General features: G+C 39.3%; 1 protein-coding gene across 6 annotated transcripts in view; it reads right to left on the bottom strand.

Annotated features, from left to right (window-relative positions):
- The window catches only part of LOC134542613 (rho GTPase-activating protein 20-like), a 927,095-nt gene that overhangs the window by 45,452 nt on the left and 862,265 nt on the right, over window positions 1–19,378 (bottom strand). For all 6 annotated transcript variants that reach the window (XM_063386995.1, XM_063387000.1, XM_063386996.1 and 3 more), the window contains one exon: window positions 18,013–18,180. In XM_063386995.1, the coding sequence (XP_063243065.1) occupies window positions 18,013–18,180 (168 nt within the window). The remainder of the gene's footprint in view (window positions 1–18,012; window positions 18,181–19,378) is intronic.

The raw sequence follows: 19,378 nt of genomic DNA, 5'->3' as shown, positions 1-19,378 counted from the left end.
CCCTTCAAAACAACTGTGCGATTCTTCTCCTTGGGTTGTTGGGCCCTTGTTATTTTGACACGTCCTATAAGAGCTGAAGGTAAAGGTGAACATTCAGCTTTCGGATTTGTGAATTCCATGTGGCTCTACTTAATATGTCGGTCAAAGGGGGATTTGGGGAGGGGGATATCCACCTCCTTTCTTCACCAGGTTGGGAAAAAAATTTGAAAAATATCAGTGAAGGCAGTGTGTTTGTTATATTGGGTTATGCAAGGCGAGCTGTTAAGAGTGGTATATACCCCTTTTTAAAACCAGTTATACATGCGTCCACTACTAGCCTATTTTCTCGAGAATTATGATAGCTACAGCTTCCAGATTATTAATCTGACGAGAAAAGTAATGCAGTTTTTCCAATATAGTTTTATATTTTGGAAATCGTGACGCAAAATATATTTAAAAAAATGGTAAAAACAAGCAATTCGTTGACGAATTTCTAGTTATTCGATGAGAAAAATGAAAATTTGAATCTATATTGGAAAAGATTATATTTTTCTGAACAAAATGGTATATTAAAAGTATAAGGTCACAGCATTAAATATCTGTGTATTTGGTTAGGAAAACTGGCTAATTTGGCATTTTCAGTGTCTGCCTTGTGCTGCTCGACGTGAAAGTTGACGCCAAGCTCCGGGAAGACGAGCAGGGTGGGGATGACACTGACACGCCTCAACGTCGCCCGCTGTAGGGGAAGTGCTGATCTGTACGGTGATAAACCTCCCTCCTCCCTTCAACCTCCTCCCACTACACAGCAACACCGTTTCTCTGAAGGATTCATAGTCCAGGCATTTTATGAGAAAAAGGGGTCGATTTACGGACAAATTGCAAGAAAAGGTTTTATTATATCAAAATTTGCAGAAAAATTTGTAGAATAACATATCCAAAATCCACCGAAATCCATTTTATTTTGGTAACGTTTTTCCGGGATTTGTCCCGGAAAAATGCGGAATAAATTAATAACTGGAAAACGGTGCGTTCTACGAAGAAAGGTAGAAACACTAAAATTAAAGAGAGCCAAATTTACCATAACATATAAAAAATTTACAAAAATACACTAATAACTACTATTTTGTTTTCTGGAATTCGTCACGGAAAAACCTAAAATATTGAAATAAATGGAAAATAGCGCATTTTACAGCAAAATGTTTCAGGACAAAGTTAAAGTACACAACGATTTTCATAATATATTACAAATTAACAAAAATCAACACAAAATAGGTTTTTGGTTTTCCAGAAAATTTCCTGGGAAAAAAAAGGACAAATCGAAAACGTATCGTACGTCAAAGAAAGTCGTGACTAAAATTAAAGACTTTTTTTGTATTAAATATAATTTAATTTCACCAAAATCTGCTCATATATATAAATGTATATATTTTTATATGTATAGTTTTTTTTGTGACTCGTCCTGGAAAATCTTTAAAAATTCAATAAAACGAAAACGGAACATCGTATTGAAAAAGTTTCGGTGGGACAAACAGAAGCACACAAGATTTCCTATACCAGATCCTAAATTCACTGAAATCTGGTAAATAGATTTTATTTTGTGATCGGCCACGGAAAAAGTATTGAATATGTAGGCAAAATAACAGAAAGCATTGTATCCCATGTCAAATTGTCAGATCCGAACTATATTCATTTTCCATAATATATATTTAAAGTCACTTAAATTATATTCCTTTTTTCAGTTAGTGATGTGTTAAAACGTTTTTGAAATCTACCAAAATTATATTCCAGAAAACAAAATCAGACTCATTTCAACTGCTTATCGTTTGAAAGAAAAATTCGACACGTCCATTCTCACAAAACATACCATACAATTAAATTTACACAAGATTTCCAGTGACCTGTATCGAGAAGAAATAGAAAAATATACACACATTGGGATGCACTCTAACACACAATACTGAATAAACATGCATTAGGTAACATACATAAGTACTTTAATTTAAAATACAGGTTACCTAAACAAACATTAACGTGATTTTATATTTCTATTAATGTTAACAAACTGATCCAACAATTCGGAAAATAACCTACATATAAGCTCGAAATGTTATTTAACAGAATCATCCTGTTTAAGAGTGGTATATACATACCCCTTTTTAAAACCAGTTATACATGCGTCCACTACTAGCCTATTTTCTCGAGAATTATGATAGCTACAGCTTCCAGAGTATTAATCTGACGAGAAAAGTAATGCAGTTTTTCCAATAAAGTTTTATATTTTGGAAATCGTGACGCAAAATATATTTTAAAAAATGGTAAAAACAAGCAATTCGTTGACGAATTTCTAGTTATTCGATGAGAAAAATGAAAATGTGTATCTATATTGGAAAAGATTATATTTTTCTGAACAAAATGGTATATTAAAAGGTCACAGCATTAAATATCTGTGTATTTGGTTAGGAAAACTGGCTAATTTGCATGGATATGTAGGAACACCCTACCTTAAAAGCCGTCACAGTAATTGCAGTCTTCGGGAGGTAATTCACGGTTTTTACAGGTTGATCCATGACAGTTTCCACAAGCCGAAGAACATGAGATGCCGTGTTTCCTAGAACTGCAGTTGGATGCACCGCAACCATCTTCCTTGCAAGTGCACCTGATTACCTTAAAAAGGCATTCCGGAACTGTTGGCTTGTCTGTCGAAATTGGCAAGAGAAGGTAGCCACATTTTCTCCATCCCCATTCTTCTGGATTCATCTTAATTCCCTTCCATTCTTGTATCTGATAGAAAACCCTTAAGAAATGGAAACGAGCTGAAGCACTAGTTGGAGGTAATTGTTCTGGTTGTACACATTTGGAACTAGTAGCTGCATTCTCACTAAACACTTTATAACTTTATTTCGCTCGTTCAAAAGAAACATATCTTTACGGAGTGATAGATGCATTTCTCCTGTGAATTCAACTACGGGTAATGCATTACCTCTTGTTCTTCTCATATGTGCTGTGTCTTTAGTACTGTGAGTTTTCCCATATCCATCAAATACAGTAGTTGCTAATCCATAATTTTTCAAGATGAAACTCACGTACAGCTGAGCGATCTCGTTGTATGTTGCAGTATGGGGCCAAGGTAACTGATGAAGTAAATATCCTCCGTCAATGACATATTTAATTTAATTTAAATATATTTTATTGTTTGCAGAGTTATAACACATGGATACATAAAATCACTCAGTACAAGGGAATGGGAATTCAATCGTATAAATAGTAACTACATATACCAGCCAGGACAATAGTACACAAATTTTAAGCACAATTTGATAAAGGTCAATTATATAATGCAATTTTTTGCCCATAATTTAATTCACGATTTATTTTGAAGTACAGTGCACGATTTCCGTTTTTTTTTTGTTTTTTTTTGCTTTCGATAACTTTTTACCGGGACATTTCCTGAAAAACAAAAAAAAACCAATTAAATGTTGATATGTGTTAAATTCTCATATATTATGATAAACATTGTTTACTTTATCTTTTTCCTAAACCATTATGCTGTAAAGTGCACAATTTGCGATTTATTTCATTTTTAATATTTTTTCCGGGACTAATCCCGGAAAACGAAGCAGAATTTATAAGCTGATTTTCTTTAACTTTGGATATGTTATGAAAAAGTTAATCTTCTTTAATTTTTGCCTCTACAGGTTTTGTCGTCACATGCACAGTTTTTGAGTTATTATTTTATTTCGTGTTTTTTCCGGGACAAAACCCGGAAAAAAGTTACCAAAAGAAAGTGGATTTCGGTGGATTTTGGATATGTTATTCTACGAATTTTTCTGCGAATTTTGATGTAAAAAAAACTTTTCTTGCAATTTGTCCATGTTTTTTTCATATCATTCCTGGACTATCATGGGACAGACGATTTCCTTGGCGAGTAGCTTGAAAAGAATCTTCACTCGGTAGCAAACTACATTGTAAAAGATTTTTAAGTCTGCTGATTCGTTCAATGGTTCGTTAATGCTGTTTGTGAGCTTTCGCATAATATACAAAAGACGCAATTATCTGTTAGTCGGTACGCATGGAAAAAAAGCAAGACAAATTAATCGGTAAGTTAGGGCGACTTTATTTAAGTGCGAAACGCAAGAAAAGAAGACCAACGGATCTGATTGAGTACCAGAAACAAAGGTAAGATATAGCGATACCGATATTAATTTTTCTTTTATCAATGTAAAAGAACACCGGAGAATTCCAAAACCGGCTAAAAACTATTTTAAGAAACATATTTTACAACTTAGTTTGTACAATGCATTTAATTTTTAAGAAAAATCCGAAGAGTTGAAGAATATGGTGCAGTTCAAGAGGAAGTCAACAGCACAATAACTGATCCCCAAACAGCTAACTTGACGGCTCATTTTTCTTTACCAGGATCAAGCAACGCAGGGAATGAAAATATGGTTCTGAATCCTGATGAGGAGTAAGTAGCCAGTGTTTTATACTACACAAACTGCGAACTGTATTTAACGATAACATTTAGAATTAGCATTTTATTACGTTCAGAGTCTAATGAAAGGCTTAAATTTTTCATATAAATAATTTTCAGTTCAGTAATTGAACTTCTATGGATTTGTTCTTGGAAAAAAATATATATAGGCCTAGTGTTACGGACAGATTAAAGAAAAGTTAGATACTCGGTATTACTGTTGTATGCAAGTCATAGGAAGTTATTATGGCTTGACGACCATACATACGTCATCGATTATCAATTTCAATTAGTAATTTTAAAAAGTGAACTAATAGGGCATTTATTCAGTCCAAGAAAAGTCCATGTGATGTGAAAAATACTAGTGCTATTATAAAACAAGCCGAAAGATAATTAAATAAATCAGTATGGGTGAAGTTATGAGGGTGGGGGAATAATTGCGAGAATGGAAGGCAAGCTATTGATAACTCACTGTGTTCGGTTCCAAAAGACAGTTTCTTCATCCCCCACCTCATTTCCCTTGTTTGAGCGTGTCTCAGTTTACAAATGCGTTCGACTATCAACAAATTATTGTGTTACTTGTGGTAGCCGCTTGGCTGGAAAAACGCCAGGAATCCTTACTGCTGTATGTTGTAATATTCAAGTGCGTCATTGGGTGATTGTCCATGTTTCCTTATAAAAAATATTGAGTGCGAAAAATTTTCGCCTCGTAGGCTTTCTAGTAAAGGACGATATACAAAATGGCTCTCCTGCAAACAAAACATTCAGTTAATATATGATGACATAAATTATTATTGTTCCACGTAGGCATTTCTTGTTTTTGAATGTTACTTGTTTCTATGCAAGTTTGTACGTGCATGCATGTGTATGCCCGTATCTCGTGCTGTACCTACATTCTGGAATTAGACTTGTCATATTAGTGTACAATAAAACTCTCTTACATCATATCCCACATTTACTGATTAGTTTGCGAACAGTGGTAGAGTTTATAGGCAGGATTATATAATTAACTGAATATTTCACTACCTTTAAAGAGTAATTCATCAACATTTTGAGCGGAACACACAACTATAAAATTGTACTCAAATATGAGAGCCAAAATAGGAAATTTCGTTACTTTTGGAATTTTGATACTCGACATGTCACAAATATATTTTGTTTTAATCTTTGCAGGACAGTCACCAAATCGTACGCCAAACTTCAGCCACCAATCCAACTGCTGGAAACGGAAGCCGGTGTTTTTCATTGGTCCATGGATGTGTCTGACACCATCATCATAGAAAACATCAACATCGTTGAAAACTTAATAAAATGGCGTATGAAATGAGCAGTGTTCAACAGGAAAGAAAGGTATTTAGAACAAAAATTTATCGCTGATTTAGAATTTTTGTAATAAAACGTTTGAACCTATTTGAAGCCAACAACAACCTGCTAGAACCTAGTAAGAGCCATAATATACTCTCATGACATACTTAATGTTCCAGCAGTACAACATGGCAGGCAGTCCGAAGAAATAGTCATCAAACAGCTAGAAGACCAGGAAAAAATTAATATAAGTAAAGCTGGTCTTTTTATTGACCAAGAACACACATTTCTTGCCGCAACACCCGATGGCCTTGTTGGTGAAGGTCGTCTCGTAGAAATAAAGTGTCCTGCTTCGGCATATGGAATGGACATAAATGAAGCCATGCGAGAAGGCAAAATAAAGTATTTGAAATATTCTGAAGAAATTCCTACTGTCATTTCATTTAAAAAAAGATCCTGAATATTTCTACCAAGTCAAGGGTCAACTTCACATAACCAGAAGGGATATTTGCTTGTTTGGCATCTGGACTTCGAGCCAAAAGAAATTAAAAGTACCTATTGGAAATTTTCAGAGACGACACATTCTGGAAAGAAAAAAATGGAGCCAAAACTCGTTTTATTTTACACACAATGCGTTCTTCCGGAATTAGTTGATCCTAGACACACAAGAAATATGGAAATTCGGGATCCGCCGCACATAACAGAGGCTATCAGAAGTCATAAGATAAAATGCATGCGAAAACGAAGATCGTCCAAAACAAAACCGAATATTACACCCTGATTACATTAAACGTGAACATTTTTCAAGCTTTTGCAGAACTTTCAAGAAAATGTTGGTCTTGGATAATCATTCAAACTAATTTTTATAGTGACCTGTTTGATTTATCAATCTAAGTCGCCTGCTCACTTTGCTTCATAAACTATCACCTTTCATACTGGAAATTATTCTTGCTCATTGTTTCTAGAACGTTTAACCATGCCAAGCATTTTCATGAACCTTCATTTTTAGTATGCCAGCACCTACGTGTGCATAAGAAAGTATAGCCCGTGTGGTCACGTTCAGTGGCTACCTAGAGAATCATTACCGTAATTATTTTGGATATGTAAAAAAATAAAATGTCTTACCTATAATGTAAATTTTAAAGCTGAGTTAAGCTTTCCAGAATGGTTAAATGCTCAAGTGAGCAATGGTGCTTTAAAATTATAGAAGACATTGCTTGTTTAGGTGAATAAATACTGAGGTGTTCGTAACTGTTACTTAGTTTGAAGGAAATTAATTCATTTGGCAGCCAATTGAGAAATTTTGTAAAATTTTTAAATGAGAAACAAGAGAATTTCATAAAAAGAGTGTTCGGTATGCATAAACTTCTTGTCTGGTAAGTCCTAACAAAAAGGAGAAACGAAATAAATGTATAATAGCGACCATAAAAATATTTTGCTTCAGTGGTAAGCTGAATTAAATTCTGTGTTTTGTTGTTTTAAAAGTGTGTGTGCATTAAATCAAATAGTATAAATGCCTGTCTAGTTAAAAATATAAAGCTTATGTACATTTTTTGTGCGTCACAGGTAAAAACCAATTTGTGTGTAATTCTACTAAACTTGTTTAAATAATCTGTTGTCGTTTACTGTATCGGATTTGTAAAATTATTTCTATTTAAGCATTTGTTTCTCTTAAATACCTCTCTAAAGGCCATCTACATACTTTTAAGATTGTTGGACTTTTCTGCAAACTGTTTTGAAAAAGTTTTTTGTGATGTAAAAATATTTGTGTTTAAAATGTCTATTATACCGTACAGTTTTTTTTAAATTTGTCTTTCTTGGAAGTAACTCGTGCCCACGTTGGTTTAATTTATAGTGCTCTTTTTAAATTTATTTGTCTTTTATAACATAATGAACATTGTATATTGGTGTGAAACAAAATGTATGAATTACATGTGAAATAAATACATGTTTTATAATGTGGAATTATGTAACGATTTTTTGTATAGTGCCTTTTTATACCACGTCCAAATAAAATATATGCTACCTGCATGATAACTCATTGCTAGAGACCTGCAAAATTCGCGGATTCATTGACCTCTGGGATAGACTCCACAGTTCTTTAAATACTCGCGAAAATGACACCTGTTCATTGGCTACTGACGCGTGAGACGTCTCAACTAGGCTGTCCGTAATTCGGCACTTTCTTGGTTTAGTGTTTCCCATTGGCTCACAGTTCCCCGGATAAAATGAGGGCCAATCGCAGAAGCGGTACGAAGGTATAGTTGTTTTGATGCTAGCCTATCGCGAAATGAATCCGCGAATTTTGCATGTCTCTACTCATTGCCATGACACAAGTGAAACAATTACAAATGAGATTATTCCATGTTATAAAAACACGAACACTTTTTTTAAAAAAATAATACATAATATGTATGTATTTCGAAAAGCTTTTACAACTATCATTGACAGATGCGAGTTATAAAAAATACATAACATCGATTCGGAAAATATATTTAACTTCGGCAAGATTTGTTTGCAGAATAAGGTAATTTCATGTTCCTTGGAGGATATGTAACGTTTAATATCCACGTGACTTAGAAAATTACGATGTAATATCACTTTTCCCACTTCATGTAAAAGTTTGTGTTTTTAGCAAAAACATAGTAATCCATTTTATCTTTTTTTTTTACTTATGAACTACTAAACACGCGTAAAAAAATGCTACCATTACGACAAACATACTTTTCGCGTTATTTGACATTTGAGTTGAATGAAACGTGTGTAGCCACTGCTAGCTCGCGCGGCGCTCCGCTCGTAAGGGGAAGGCAGGCAGGCAGGCAGGTAGCAATGCTGTCGAGACATCCCGACCCGTACCGCGCCGTCATGAGGAGGGAATGACCATGGAGTGAGGGAGGGTAAACCGAGTCCATCCCCTCCACCGACATCATTTTGCCAGGACGCGCTCCTAGTAGGCCACTCCTCCAAGGCTAAACTCCGCCCAGGCTAGAAGTATTTTGTGCTGCTCGCGCCGGATTCTGAGTAGCCGCTTCTCTATATACCACTCTTAACAATCCTGCAATTTAAACTGCGTGAGAAGCCGCGTCGCCTGCGGCTACTTCTGAATGTCAAAAAATGAGTTTTTAATTAACGTGTTCAAATTTTAATATATATATCTTTTTTTTTTTTTAAATATCCCTCACTTCGGATCGTTACCACATCGCCCAAATACCATAACGCCGAATGTCAAAATTGACCACAACGCCGACAGCTAGAAAACTGCTGTGTACCACAACGCCGAAATAACAACTGAATGAATTTGTGTGTGTTTCTTAAATGTACCTAAACGCCGAAATACCACAATCAAACCTAACCTTACTTAACCTAACCTAGCGTAATATAACCAAACCTAACTTAACCTAGCCTAGCCTAACCTAGCCTAACCTAGTCTAACATAACCTAGTCTAACCTAACCTAACCTTTGTGGCAGTCCTGCAATGACATTTTTCGGCGTTAGTGTATTTCGGCGTTGTGGTTATTCGGCGTTGTGGTACACAGAAGTTTTCTAACTGTCGGCGTTGTTGTCAATTTGGCATTTCGGCGTTGTGGTATTTCAGCGTTGTGGTGCGTCCCCGCCATCTGCTACCGACCGCGTCCCGCGGGTGGCGGATACACATCCCAGCCCGAGAGTTGCAATCTCGCTGGGGTGACTGGATAACCAATAGCAGTCCGCGGACCACTGGTTATCACGGCTATCGGGGTGAAAGGTAGCCTGGATGCTGCTCGGCGCGTGGCAGGAAGAGCACCGCAGGGGAGCTCGATGTGGCCTGGATGCGAAGTGTAGACGAACTGCGGGCTGGAACTTGCGGAGCTGTGAACTGCTGCGCGCGCAACGGAACTGAAAAGCTTCGGAACTCCGAAGGAGACTTCAGGGACCTTCGGCTGGGGCTACTGTATGCTGGCAGTAGTAGCCTCGAGCGGCGCGACCTTCAACCGTCTCGGGGATTTTGGGCAGCCACCCTGGTTTGAAAGGTACACTGCTGTCGACTTGAAGAAGGAAGATGAAGATGGAGCATCGCCAGGCTGCCTGGCACCCCGTGCGCCCGCAGTTCGAGCCGGTTTACTGGCTCGTCTGCACTTGTGCTCTCGGCCATCGCGCCAGGCCTAGCTGCCGGCGAATCAGTGGGTTTGCCCGCTTGCAGGGCTTGCCTTGCCGCCTTCTGCCGCTGTGAATATTGCTAGAACCGAGGCTGTCCCGCTGGCCTAGCCGCGGCTCCGGCGCTAGGGGAAGGGGATATCCACAGCAGCCCCAATCTTTTTTTTACAGGTGGCTGCCTGGGCAGCTGGGCTGGGCTGACGAGTGATGAAGTCGCCCGCCCCTGGGGGCGCATGCGCCCCTGGTTAATAATAACCCAGGTGTGCCCAACTCTAACAATGCGGGCCGCAAGGCCCAAGTACCCAACCCCTGCATGGTTGATTTTTCAGCCCCGCCCAACTCTTCTAACCTGGACCTTTTTCCTTCTTGTCCAGTAGTTACCTGCTTGCTTAATGCATGTTATTTGATCCCCGCATGACCCGGCCCAGGGTTTTCCGTGTGTCTATGCAGGTTTTACCTGAGTCACTTTGGTTAGCTTTTAGGCTAGACTATCAATGGGGCGTCAGCCATGGCGCCAATCGCAGCCATGACTGGTAATTAAACCCCAATTAGCACATGATGCACGCGCCCTTGTCCTGCATGGTTAAAAAACCGTATGGTAGAGTGTATAGGCTTCGGCCTGAGACACACTTAGGTCCTCCCCTAACCTGGACCCTCCCCTTACTCACTTAGAATAACATCCGTCGCTGGGTGATCATCAGGGATTGGGCGAAGCGGCAGCGGTGGTGGGGGAAGGGAGTACCCCGAGGAAACCCCACACGTCGACGGACGTCATCCGGCGCTTCAACCGCTCGCGTGCAGCGCGACGCGTCTGGTCCGAGGTTTCCTTCCCAGAAGGACATCCGGAATGCGGTGACTATGGCGCGGTCAGCGCATGACCAATCGAGTCTCGCCACGCGGGTCTGAGGTCAGAGGTTCCCCGCGCGTGGCACGCATGACGCACTATGCGTTTTCTCGGTGTGCTCTTATTCCCACCACCACTTCATCTGCCGTGGAGTCACCTTCCGCAAGGTAGCCGATAGATCCATTGGCTACCTTGCAGGTTATGCGATATGCGCAGTTTATTTTATAGTTGTGGCCATGTTAACGTTTAGTATTTAGATTTTCTTCTTGAATTTTTCCCCGGCAAATAATTATGTCGGACCGCCTCCCCATTTCCCTAATGTACAATTTTTCAAACACCAAAATTTAAGAAGAAAATCTAAACACTAAACGTTGACATGGCCATAACTGTAAAATGAACTGCGCGTATAGCAAAACTGACAAGGTTCCCAACGGATTTTATTAGCAATAGACCTGAAAATTTTGTCCTATACTAGCAAAAAAAAATATTTCGAAACTTACCGGGTCCCGCCCTGACTGATGCCTAGGCCTACGTGATTTTGTATTTTCATCCCTCCCCCTCTCCCCCCCCCCCCCCACCTCTTGCACAACCCTCGCGACGGCCTTGCCTCGATGGTTTGCAAGACCAAGACTACACTGTAATTATATATATCTTATTTGTAAACGGAACAGAAATATTCATGTTAAATAATAGAAATTTGTAATAGCCGTGCATTGTACAAAATTACGATATCTTTCTTGCAGTATTCCAAACTATTTCTCGGCAAATAGTTTCCAATGGAATTTTTTGTGAAAGAACAGAAAATTATTTTATGTGTAGAATATACTGTTTTTTTTTTTTGCAATCTAGGAACTTTTATTATCAACTATTCATAGTTATAATGCACTCAACTATTCAGTATAGAAAATACTGTGTTTTTTTTTGCAATCTAGGAACTTTTATTATCAACTATTCATAGTTATAATGCACTCAACTATTCATAGTTATAATGCACTCAACTATTCATAGCTATTGACTAACGAAGTTCAAAATTAAGTAACGAACAGTTTCGCAATACTTTTAGATATTTATTTTTGACATCTGAACTTTAAATATTGCATTAGACTTGAAATCTTATATACATAAATACGTTAGAGATTTCATTATGACTCTTTATCTAATCTTTTTGATTATTTAATAAAAAGGAAGAAAAGCTACCTCAATCATACAATTTTTATTTCTGTGGTGAATGCTGTAAAATACTGTCTACAGAACTATGAGCCACCTTTTGCAGACTAACAAAAAATGGGATGAGAAAAATTGGATTTGTTTTAGTCACATATCTTAATCGTATTCGTACAGTAATGTAAATATAGATTATCTCTTAACTGACACAATCGACTACGTGAGATATCGGGGTCAATCAAAAAATAAAATGTTATTCGACTGATAAGATAGCGTAATAGTTTTGAAAGCATTAATAAAAGCCGCTTAAATAAATCATGTGAAGTTCACAAGCTGTAAGGTGGTAATCTGCAGTGCTAATTCACTAACAATAAGTGCCTGCAGATTGGGAGAATTACAATGATGGTCCTGCAAACAATATTTCACTGTTTTGATGACTGTTTAATAACTCTAGATAATTTTTGCGATGAGAATCAAAGCATGCGTTGACTTCTTACCTAACACTGTTATATATATATATATATATATATATATATATATATATATATCTTTATATATATATATATCTTTATATGAATACATATTTTTCGTGAAGACTTCGAGTTGTATAAATTAAATTCTACAAGTATAATGTGGATACTAAGGAACATACAGACGCCATCTTGTGTACAAACAGTATTTCGACCGTAACCATAATTGTTCGTGTAATATAGCAAATTTTCTTTTTTTAAGACAGAGACCACACAGTCAGAGATTCTTCTATTTTATTTATAAATGTATATTGACAATATTGTTATACTAGTAGTCACTCTCAAAAAAAGATTTAAAATAAACGTTAATGACTTCACAAGGTAAACTACAACTCGTAGCAGCCAGTCACCTTCACTTTCAAGTACAAAATTAAATTATGTACTATGCCTTAAAAAAAAAGTCAAATTTCCAATATTAAATTTAAAAAAAATACTTTATGATCTAAACCTGTTCAAATTAAGATGGCGTTTTTTCCCGATCATCCCTACATTGACCAGTAGATATTCACATCGACTACATACTGGAGAAATGAAAACCAATACGCGGACGATCAATGACAATGACATATCGATCTGCTGGAACAAAGCAAGAGCCTGCGGTGGACGCCAGAACAATGATCGCGACCTTATTTACCGGGAGTGATTCACTTGTGTGACCTCGCCAACATCTGGGGGGGCCTGCCGCGACTCATGTCGGCTTCCTCAAACATCTCTTATCTGCCGCGGCTTCGAGAATACATCTGCGGCGGCTCTGTATATCCGTAAATACTTCTGGCAATACTTATCTTCACAAACTGTTCCCTACAAGGAAAAAATAAGAGGGGGAAAAATGTATTCAGTTCTTTCGAAAGAAACGGTCGTGTCGATTGGTCAAAACACGTAGGGACTTACTTGAGTTTTTTAAATTGAGTTTAATTTCTCATCGTCAAGGAGGTAATTAGAGACATAAACAAATCAGGGATATCGGGAAAGGAATCGCCCAGGGCCTATAAGTAAAGATTCATTCCAAAAGTTGCATGGAGTGGTTTCGGGGTTCAATGAACACAGGACGGCACCGCCTGGTTTCGAACCCACGTGCTCTGGAATAAGGAGTCCAGTGCCTCACCACTACGCCACCTCGCCACAAACCTAGGTACAAATCTCTGCCTTTCAATTTTACAAGTGATATCGTTTGCGACTAAGTTTCCAAGGACTATCCTTATAAAAGTACAAGTGAAATTACATTGTACCCGGGCACACATACAATGCGTATAGCTTCAGAAGAAAGGGTTTCCGTATTTCGTTTTTAAACCGTATTTTTAGAAGAGTGAACAGGGCTAAAACATATGTTTCCGGGATAAATTTTAGACATTAAACGCCTGGTATAAATTCTTGAAAGCCTTGCATTACACCTTTATCTTCATTTCTCCACCATATAACGTTATGGTTACCACTCAAATTTCACAGTTGTCCTGTGACGACGAGAAGACTGCGCGCCAGTCTAGAGGCGACACCGCGCTAGAAGCACCAGCGAGCGTCGCGCCTATCATCCCGCCTCACCGACACAAATACATCTCTGACTAGGCGGGCCCCTCAAGCACAATCCAGAACCAGAAACTGAATGCTATGCAAACAAAACGTTATAAACAATTTTTATAAACATTCCATGTAGTGTAACTCCAAACCATCTTATGCTTGTCCTAAACATTAAATGACTGGGACATATTGTGGACACGTTTTTTTTTGGTCACACATACCACTAGGTACAATTCAATGAAAATAAATGAGTCACTATTGTATTTGGGCATTTGTATTTGAAAGTATTTCGTAGTATATTGCCATGTGACGGCCACAAACTGAAGGCTAACTGAAGAGAGAGTTCAGCGATAGTCTAATCCTGAAAGAAGACGCTGAGTACTAGTGGAGTAAGAAGAATTAATGAAGCTCATTTTTTATTCGCTAAATCGTCTTTTTTTAATACAAAAATTTAATATTTTAAGTTTTTTTTTTTTTAGCCTGTTAGAGAACCCAGAGTACCAAAACGACATACACTTACATACAATTATCATCGCCGCATTGTAAAAAAAAAAATAGACACGCAATTAAGTGTATAATGTCACTGTCTGAACTTTATCTCTAGTGGCTCATGATAAGTGCGTCTTATATGAACACCCGTAAGTATGCTGTGTGCTTAATTTGTGTGCATGCCTTGAACTTTGAAAAAATCGTAATGGTGTTTCACAAAATAAAAACAGTCGAGTGTAAAAACAAACACCTAGACTAAGAGAAAAAAAAAATTTAAGAACTAACTCATTTTCATTTTTGTTGCTTACAAACCCGACGGTACAAAAGAACTTCCAATGGAAAGAAAAAAAAACATCGATTAAAAGTTTTGCACATCTGCAAGTAGGATATAATACAGAATTATGGCGAAGATTGCAGTAAGATCTACGTGTAGTTATTCATAAGGACAGGAGACGTGACTTCAACATATTTAGTACATAACAGCCAAGATTAAATCTAAAACGAGAGCGAAATAATAAGTCTGGGTACATCTGCAAGATACCAGGGTACTTAAAGGTCTCGAAAGTCATGAAGCAGTTTCGCAACAGACAGTAGCGGTGTTGAAAGTCACGAAGCTTCAATTTCCAGCAACCATTTACTAACTTGCATTTTGGTTTTTGACGTTTCGCTTCAGTTTATAGTCGCACATTGAATATAAATATAGGATGTCCCAGTTTCAATGGTATATTATAACAGTTTAATTTACACTATTTACAACAAATCATACATCAAATTGAAGGGAAACCAACCTAGTTTTTCTTACAAAAGTTAAATATGTATACCTTTAGTTATAAGGCACACATCCAAACCAAAGTCCAATTATTCCCTCACTTTGGAAGCAATAGCCTCTTCATGCTCTGTCTCAACTCGCAAATAATTAGGTAGCGGGGAAAGTAGACCCGATCTTTTATAAAGCTCCAAAGAAAAAAAAAATATCATGGTTTCCTGTCAGGTGAACGTGGAGGCTAGCGAAAAAGAGCTCTGTCGTCTCGACCATTACGACCAATCCAACGGTCAGGGACTTCGACGTTCATCCAATCTCGTACAAAGAGATTCCTATGGGAAGGGGCTCCATCCTGTTGCGAAATAAATTTTACACGTTCACCCTCTACTAATTGGGTAAATTACGTTCAGGAGTCGCCATTTTGCGTAGGTAGTGCTGCAAGCGAGAAAAAAAAACAAAGCAATTCTCGCGCATGCGTTTATGCAAAACTGATTTACTCTTTAATTTTGATCTTGAACCAATAATCTAAAACGCTTACAGCTGATACTATTAAAATTTATAATTAGGGCACTGTCAACTTAATAATGTGAAAATTATCGCAGAACATGTTTTAGCTCTCTAAGGTTCCTACGAATTAGTACCAGTTCGTATTATTTTTTTCTTATTTTTAGTTTTGTTTATTTAATATATATAAATATATCCTGTGTTATAGTTCTGAAAGAGTCCCTAAATTGTTTCACCGGGTGTTTGTTTGTAGACACCCTGAATATGAAGCAGGGGTGGGTGTGTAGAGGATACGCCACTACCTTGCTCTCAAGAACATTTACAACACGCCCGAAACGAAAATCTTCGAGGCATAGAAAAATTAGGTCCCTTGAACGACAACATGGCCGCGGTTGTGAGGTTTCAGCGTCGCCATGTGCCATTCAAGGCGCTGAGTTCGAGGGAAACGGAATGTGACAGGGTCATAACGGCGCGGATGAAGATCCTAAGGACGGGTTTTTAAATCCAGGAAACGAAAAATCTCAAAACACGCCAGACGAAAAAAAGAAAAAGAAAAGATAAATAGCAAAGCTTTCAAACACTTGTTTGTAAATCACTCAAGACGCAGAAACGCACCGCACGCATCGGCCAACTGTAAACTTATTGCGTTTTGGCTTGCGTTTCCGCCTTCCATATTTGAAGTGAAGTGTTGCGAAATTTTTTTTAAAGAATATGCAAACGTTATATGTAAATAAGTTTGCGGTTTTAAGTTCATCACACGCATCACGTTTTAACTTGTTAAACTATCGCACATTGAATACATACAAAGGACGCTTTTTAAATAAACTTGTTAATAATCGCACATGTTTACATGGAAAAACCACATGAGATATTTATTCAAAAGTATTAAATTTTTTAAGATAAAGAGTCTACAAATATTGTGTGCACCAATTTAAAGTACTTTCTCAATAACATTTTATTATAACTATTATATGTCACGAGCTCATTTTATATGTATAAGCAAGGCAAACCATAATAAATGAAGGTAGTATTGGCATAAACGTGCACATGTCTATGCTAGAAAGCTAAAATCTTTTCAGGGATGATTTCCACATTATATAAATCAACAAATCCAAATATTTCTAGCACAGCAGTGAGTCTCCGAAAACTCAATGCAAGTTGGCAAAGGCCTACGTATGACTTTCAGCACCGTTGCTGTTTATTTGGGGACTTTATCGTCTTTTTGGTGACGTACAGACACCTGGTAGGTGACGTCTCGTGACTCGCTTGTTTAATAAACCACGGTAGTTTTGTCGCGTGGTTTGCAAGCCCAGCGAAAAGCGAACACCGACAACATTTTTTTAATTTTACACCCTAATTGTACGGAGAACGCTGGTCCTTTGTAAATTTGTCTACGTATTTAAACACGAGTCCACAAGAATGATCATGGTATGCAAGCAAAACATTCAAAAACTTTAAGACTACTGCCAAAACACTGGTTTTTCTTGCACGTGTGTGTTTTACCTTGTTCATACGAGAAACATGAACTCTAATCGAAAGTCAGAATACGGAGTTGTTTCTACGAAAACCCAGTTATATAAATACAGGATATTGACACAAATCTATATAACAATATTTCCCTAACTTTTCCATAACGTTATATGACTGTATGACCAAAATTTAAAAATAAAATTCCCCCGAACGAAATTGTCAAAAAATTCACCCATTTACAATTTTTTAAAACATAATAAAAAAACAGCATCCGCCATTCCTATAGCGCACTAGTTCAAACACAACCTTGCAGTCGTTATTTTACAGTGTTTATAAATAAACACTAAAAAAACATCTGGAAAACGGAGCTTGGAATTTCCTCCTCAAATTAATATCACTAAGAAATTTCCATGACTTTTCCCTGACCAATTACAGGTTACGACTTTCCAGAATGTACTCTGTACATTTTCTTTTTGTAAATTGTACATTTACATTAAATAAACTGTATCACTACGAAATAGTGTTCGATGTAATACTGGATTCGGATTATTTCCCGGGCATTAATGCTTTGTGTTGTCCCAGTACCTCCAGTAGTTAAAGTTTTTTGCAAACCTTCCCTGAATAGCTTTCCAGTATCGACTTTAATAAAGGATACTAAAAATTATTTAATATTCGTTATCCTTTCCGTGGTTTGATAAAAATAATTCTTGAATGAATCATCAATTAAAATATAAAATTATGTGGCATGTCTTGTTAAGAAATACTTGGAGTTATCTCGGAGATATTCCATGGCGGACGGTGTCTGGCGAAGGTGCAGCCGTGTGCAGGTACTCGGGTACTCACCGAGGTGAAGGTGACGGGCGCCTCCATGAGGAACTGCCTCTTGGGCTGGCCCGGCCGCGGCGCCGGCGACTGCTCCTTCACCTCGTCCTCCCGCGCGCCCTTGGCCGACAGCGCCCTCTGCAGGCGCGCCGCGGTCGTCGACCGCTTGCGGATCAGGCTCTTCATCTTCTGCAACCAGCGCCACCATAGCCCTCATGCCCTCGTGCCCTCGTGCCCTCGTGCCCTCGTACCCTCATACCCTCCAGCGCCACCCTAGCCCTCCAGCCCTCATACCCTCCAGCGCCACCCTTGCCCTACAGACCTCATACTCTCATACCCTCCAGCACCACCCTAGCCCTCCAGCCCTCATACCCTCCAGCGCCACCCTTGCCCTACAGACCTCATACTCTCATACCCTCCAGCACCACCCTAGCCCTCCAGCCCTCATACCCTCCAGCGCCACCCTAGCCCTCCAGCCCTCATACCCTCCAGCGCCACCCTTGCCCTACAGACCTCATACTCTCATACCCTCCAGCACCACCCTAGCCCTCCAGCCCTCATACCCTCCAGCGCCACCCTTGCCCTACAGACCTCATACCCTCATACCCTCCAGCGCCACCCTAGCCCTCCAGCCCTCATACCCTCCAGCGCCACCCTTGCCCTACAGACCTCATACTCTCATACCCTCCAGCACCACCCTAGCCCTCCAGCCCTCATACCCTCCAGCGCCACCCTTGCCCTACAGACCTCATACCCTCATACCCTCCAGCGCCACCCTAGCCCTCCAGCCCTCATACCCTCCAGCGCCACCCTTGCCCTACAGACCTCATACCCTCATACCCTCCAGCGCCACCCTAGCCCTCCAGCCCTCATACCCTCCAGCGCCACCCTTGCCCTACAGACCTCATACCCTCATACCCTCCAGCGCCACCCTAGCCCTCCAGCCCTCATACCCTCCAGCGCCACCCTTGCCCTACAGACCTCATACTCTCATACCCTCCAGCACCACCCTAGCCCTCCAGCCCTCATACCCTCCAGCGCCACCCTAGCCCTCCAGCCCTCATACCCTCCAGCGCCACCCTTGCCCTACAGACCTCATACCCTCCAGCGCCACCCTTGCCCTACAGACCTCATACTCTCATACCCTCCAGCACCACCCTAGCCCTCCAGCCCTCATACCCTCCAGCGCCACCCTAGCCCTCCAGCCCTCATACCCTCCAGCGCCACCCTTGCCCTACAGACCTCATACCCTCATACCCTCCAGCGCCACCCTAGCCCTCCAGCCCTCATACCCTCCAGCGCCACCCTTGCCCTACAGACCTCATACCCTCATACCCTCCAGCGCCACCCTAGCCCTCCAGCCCTCATACCCTCCAGCGCCACCCTT

The sequence above is a fragment of the Bacillus rossius genome, assembly GCF_032445375.1.
Source record: "Bacillus rossius redtenbacheri isolate Brsri chromosome 9 unlocalized genomic scaffold, Brsri_v3 Brsri_v3_scf9_1, whole genome shotgun sequence".
Taxonomy (NCBI): domain Eukaryota; kingdom Metazoa; phylum Arthropoda; class Insecta; order Phasmatodea; family Bacillidae; genus Bacillus; species Bacillus rossius.
This window is presented reverse-complemented; position numbering and strand designations above follow the sequence as displayed.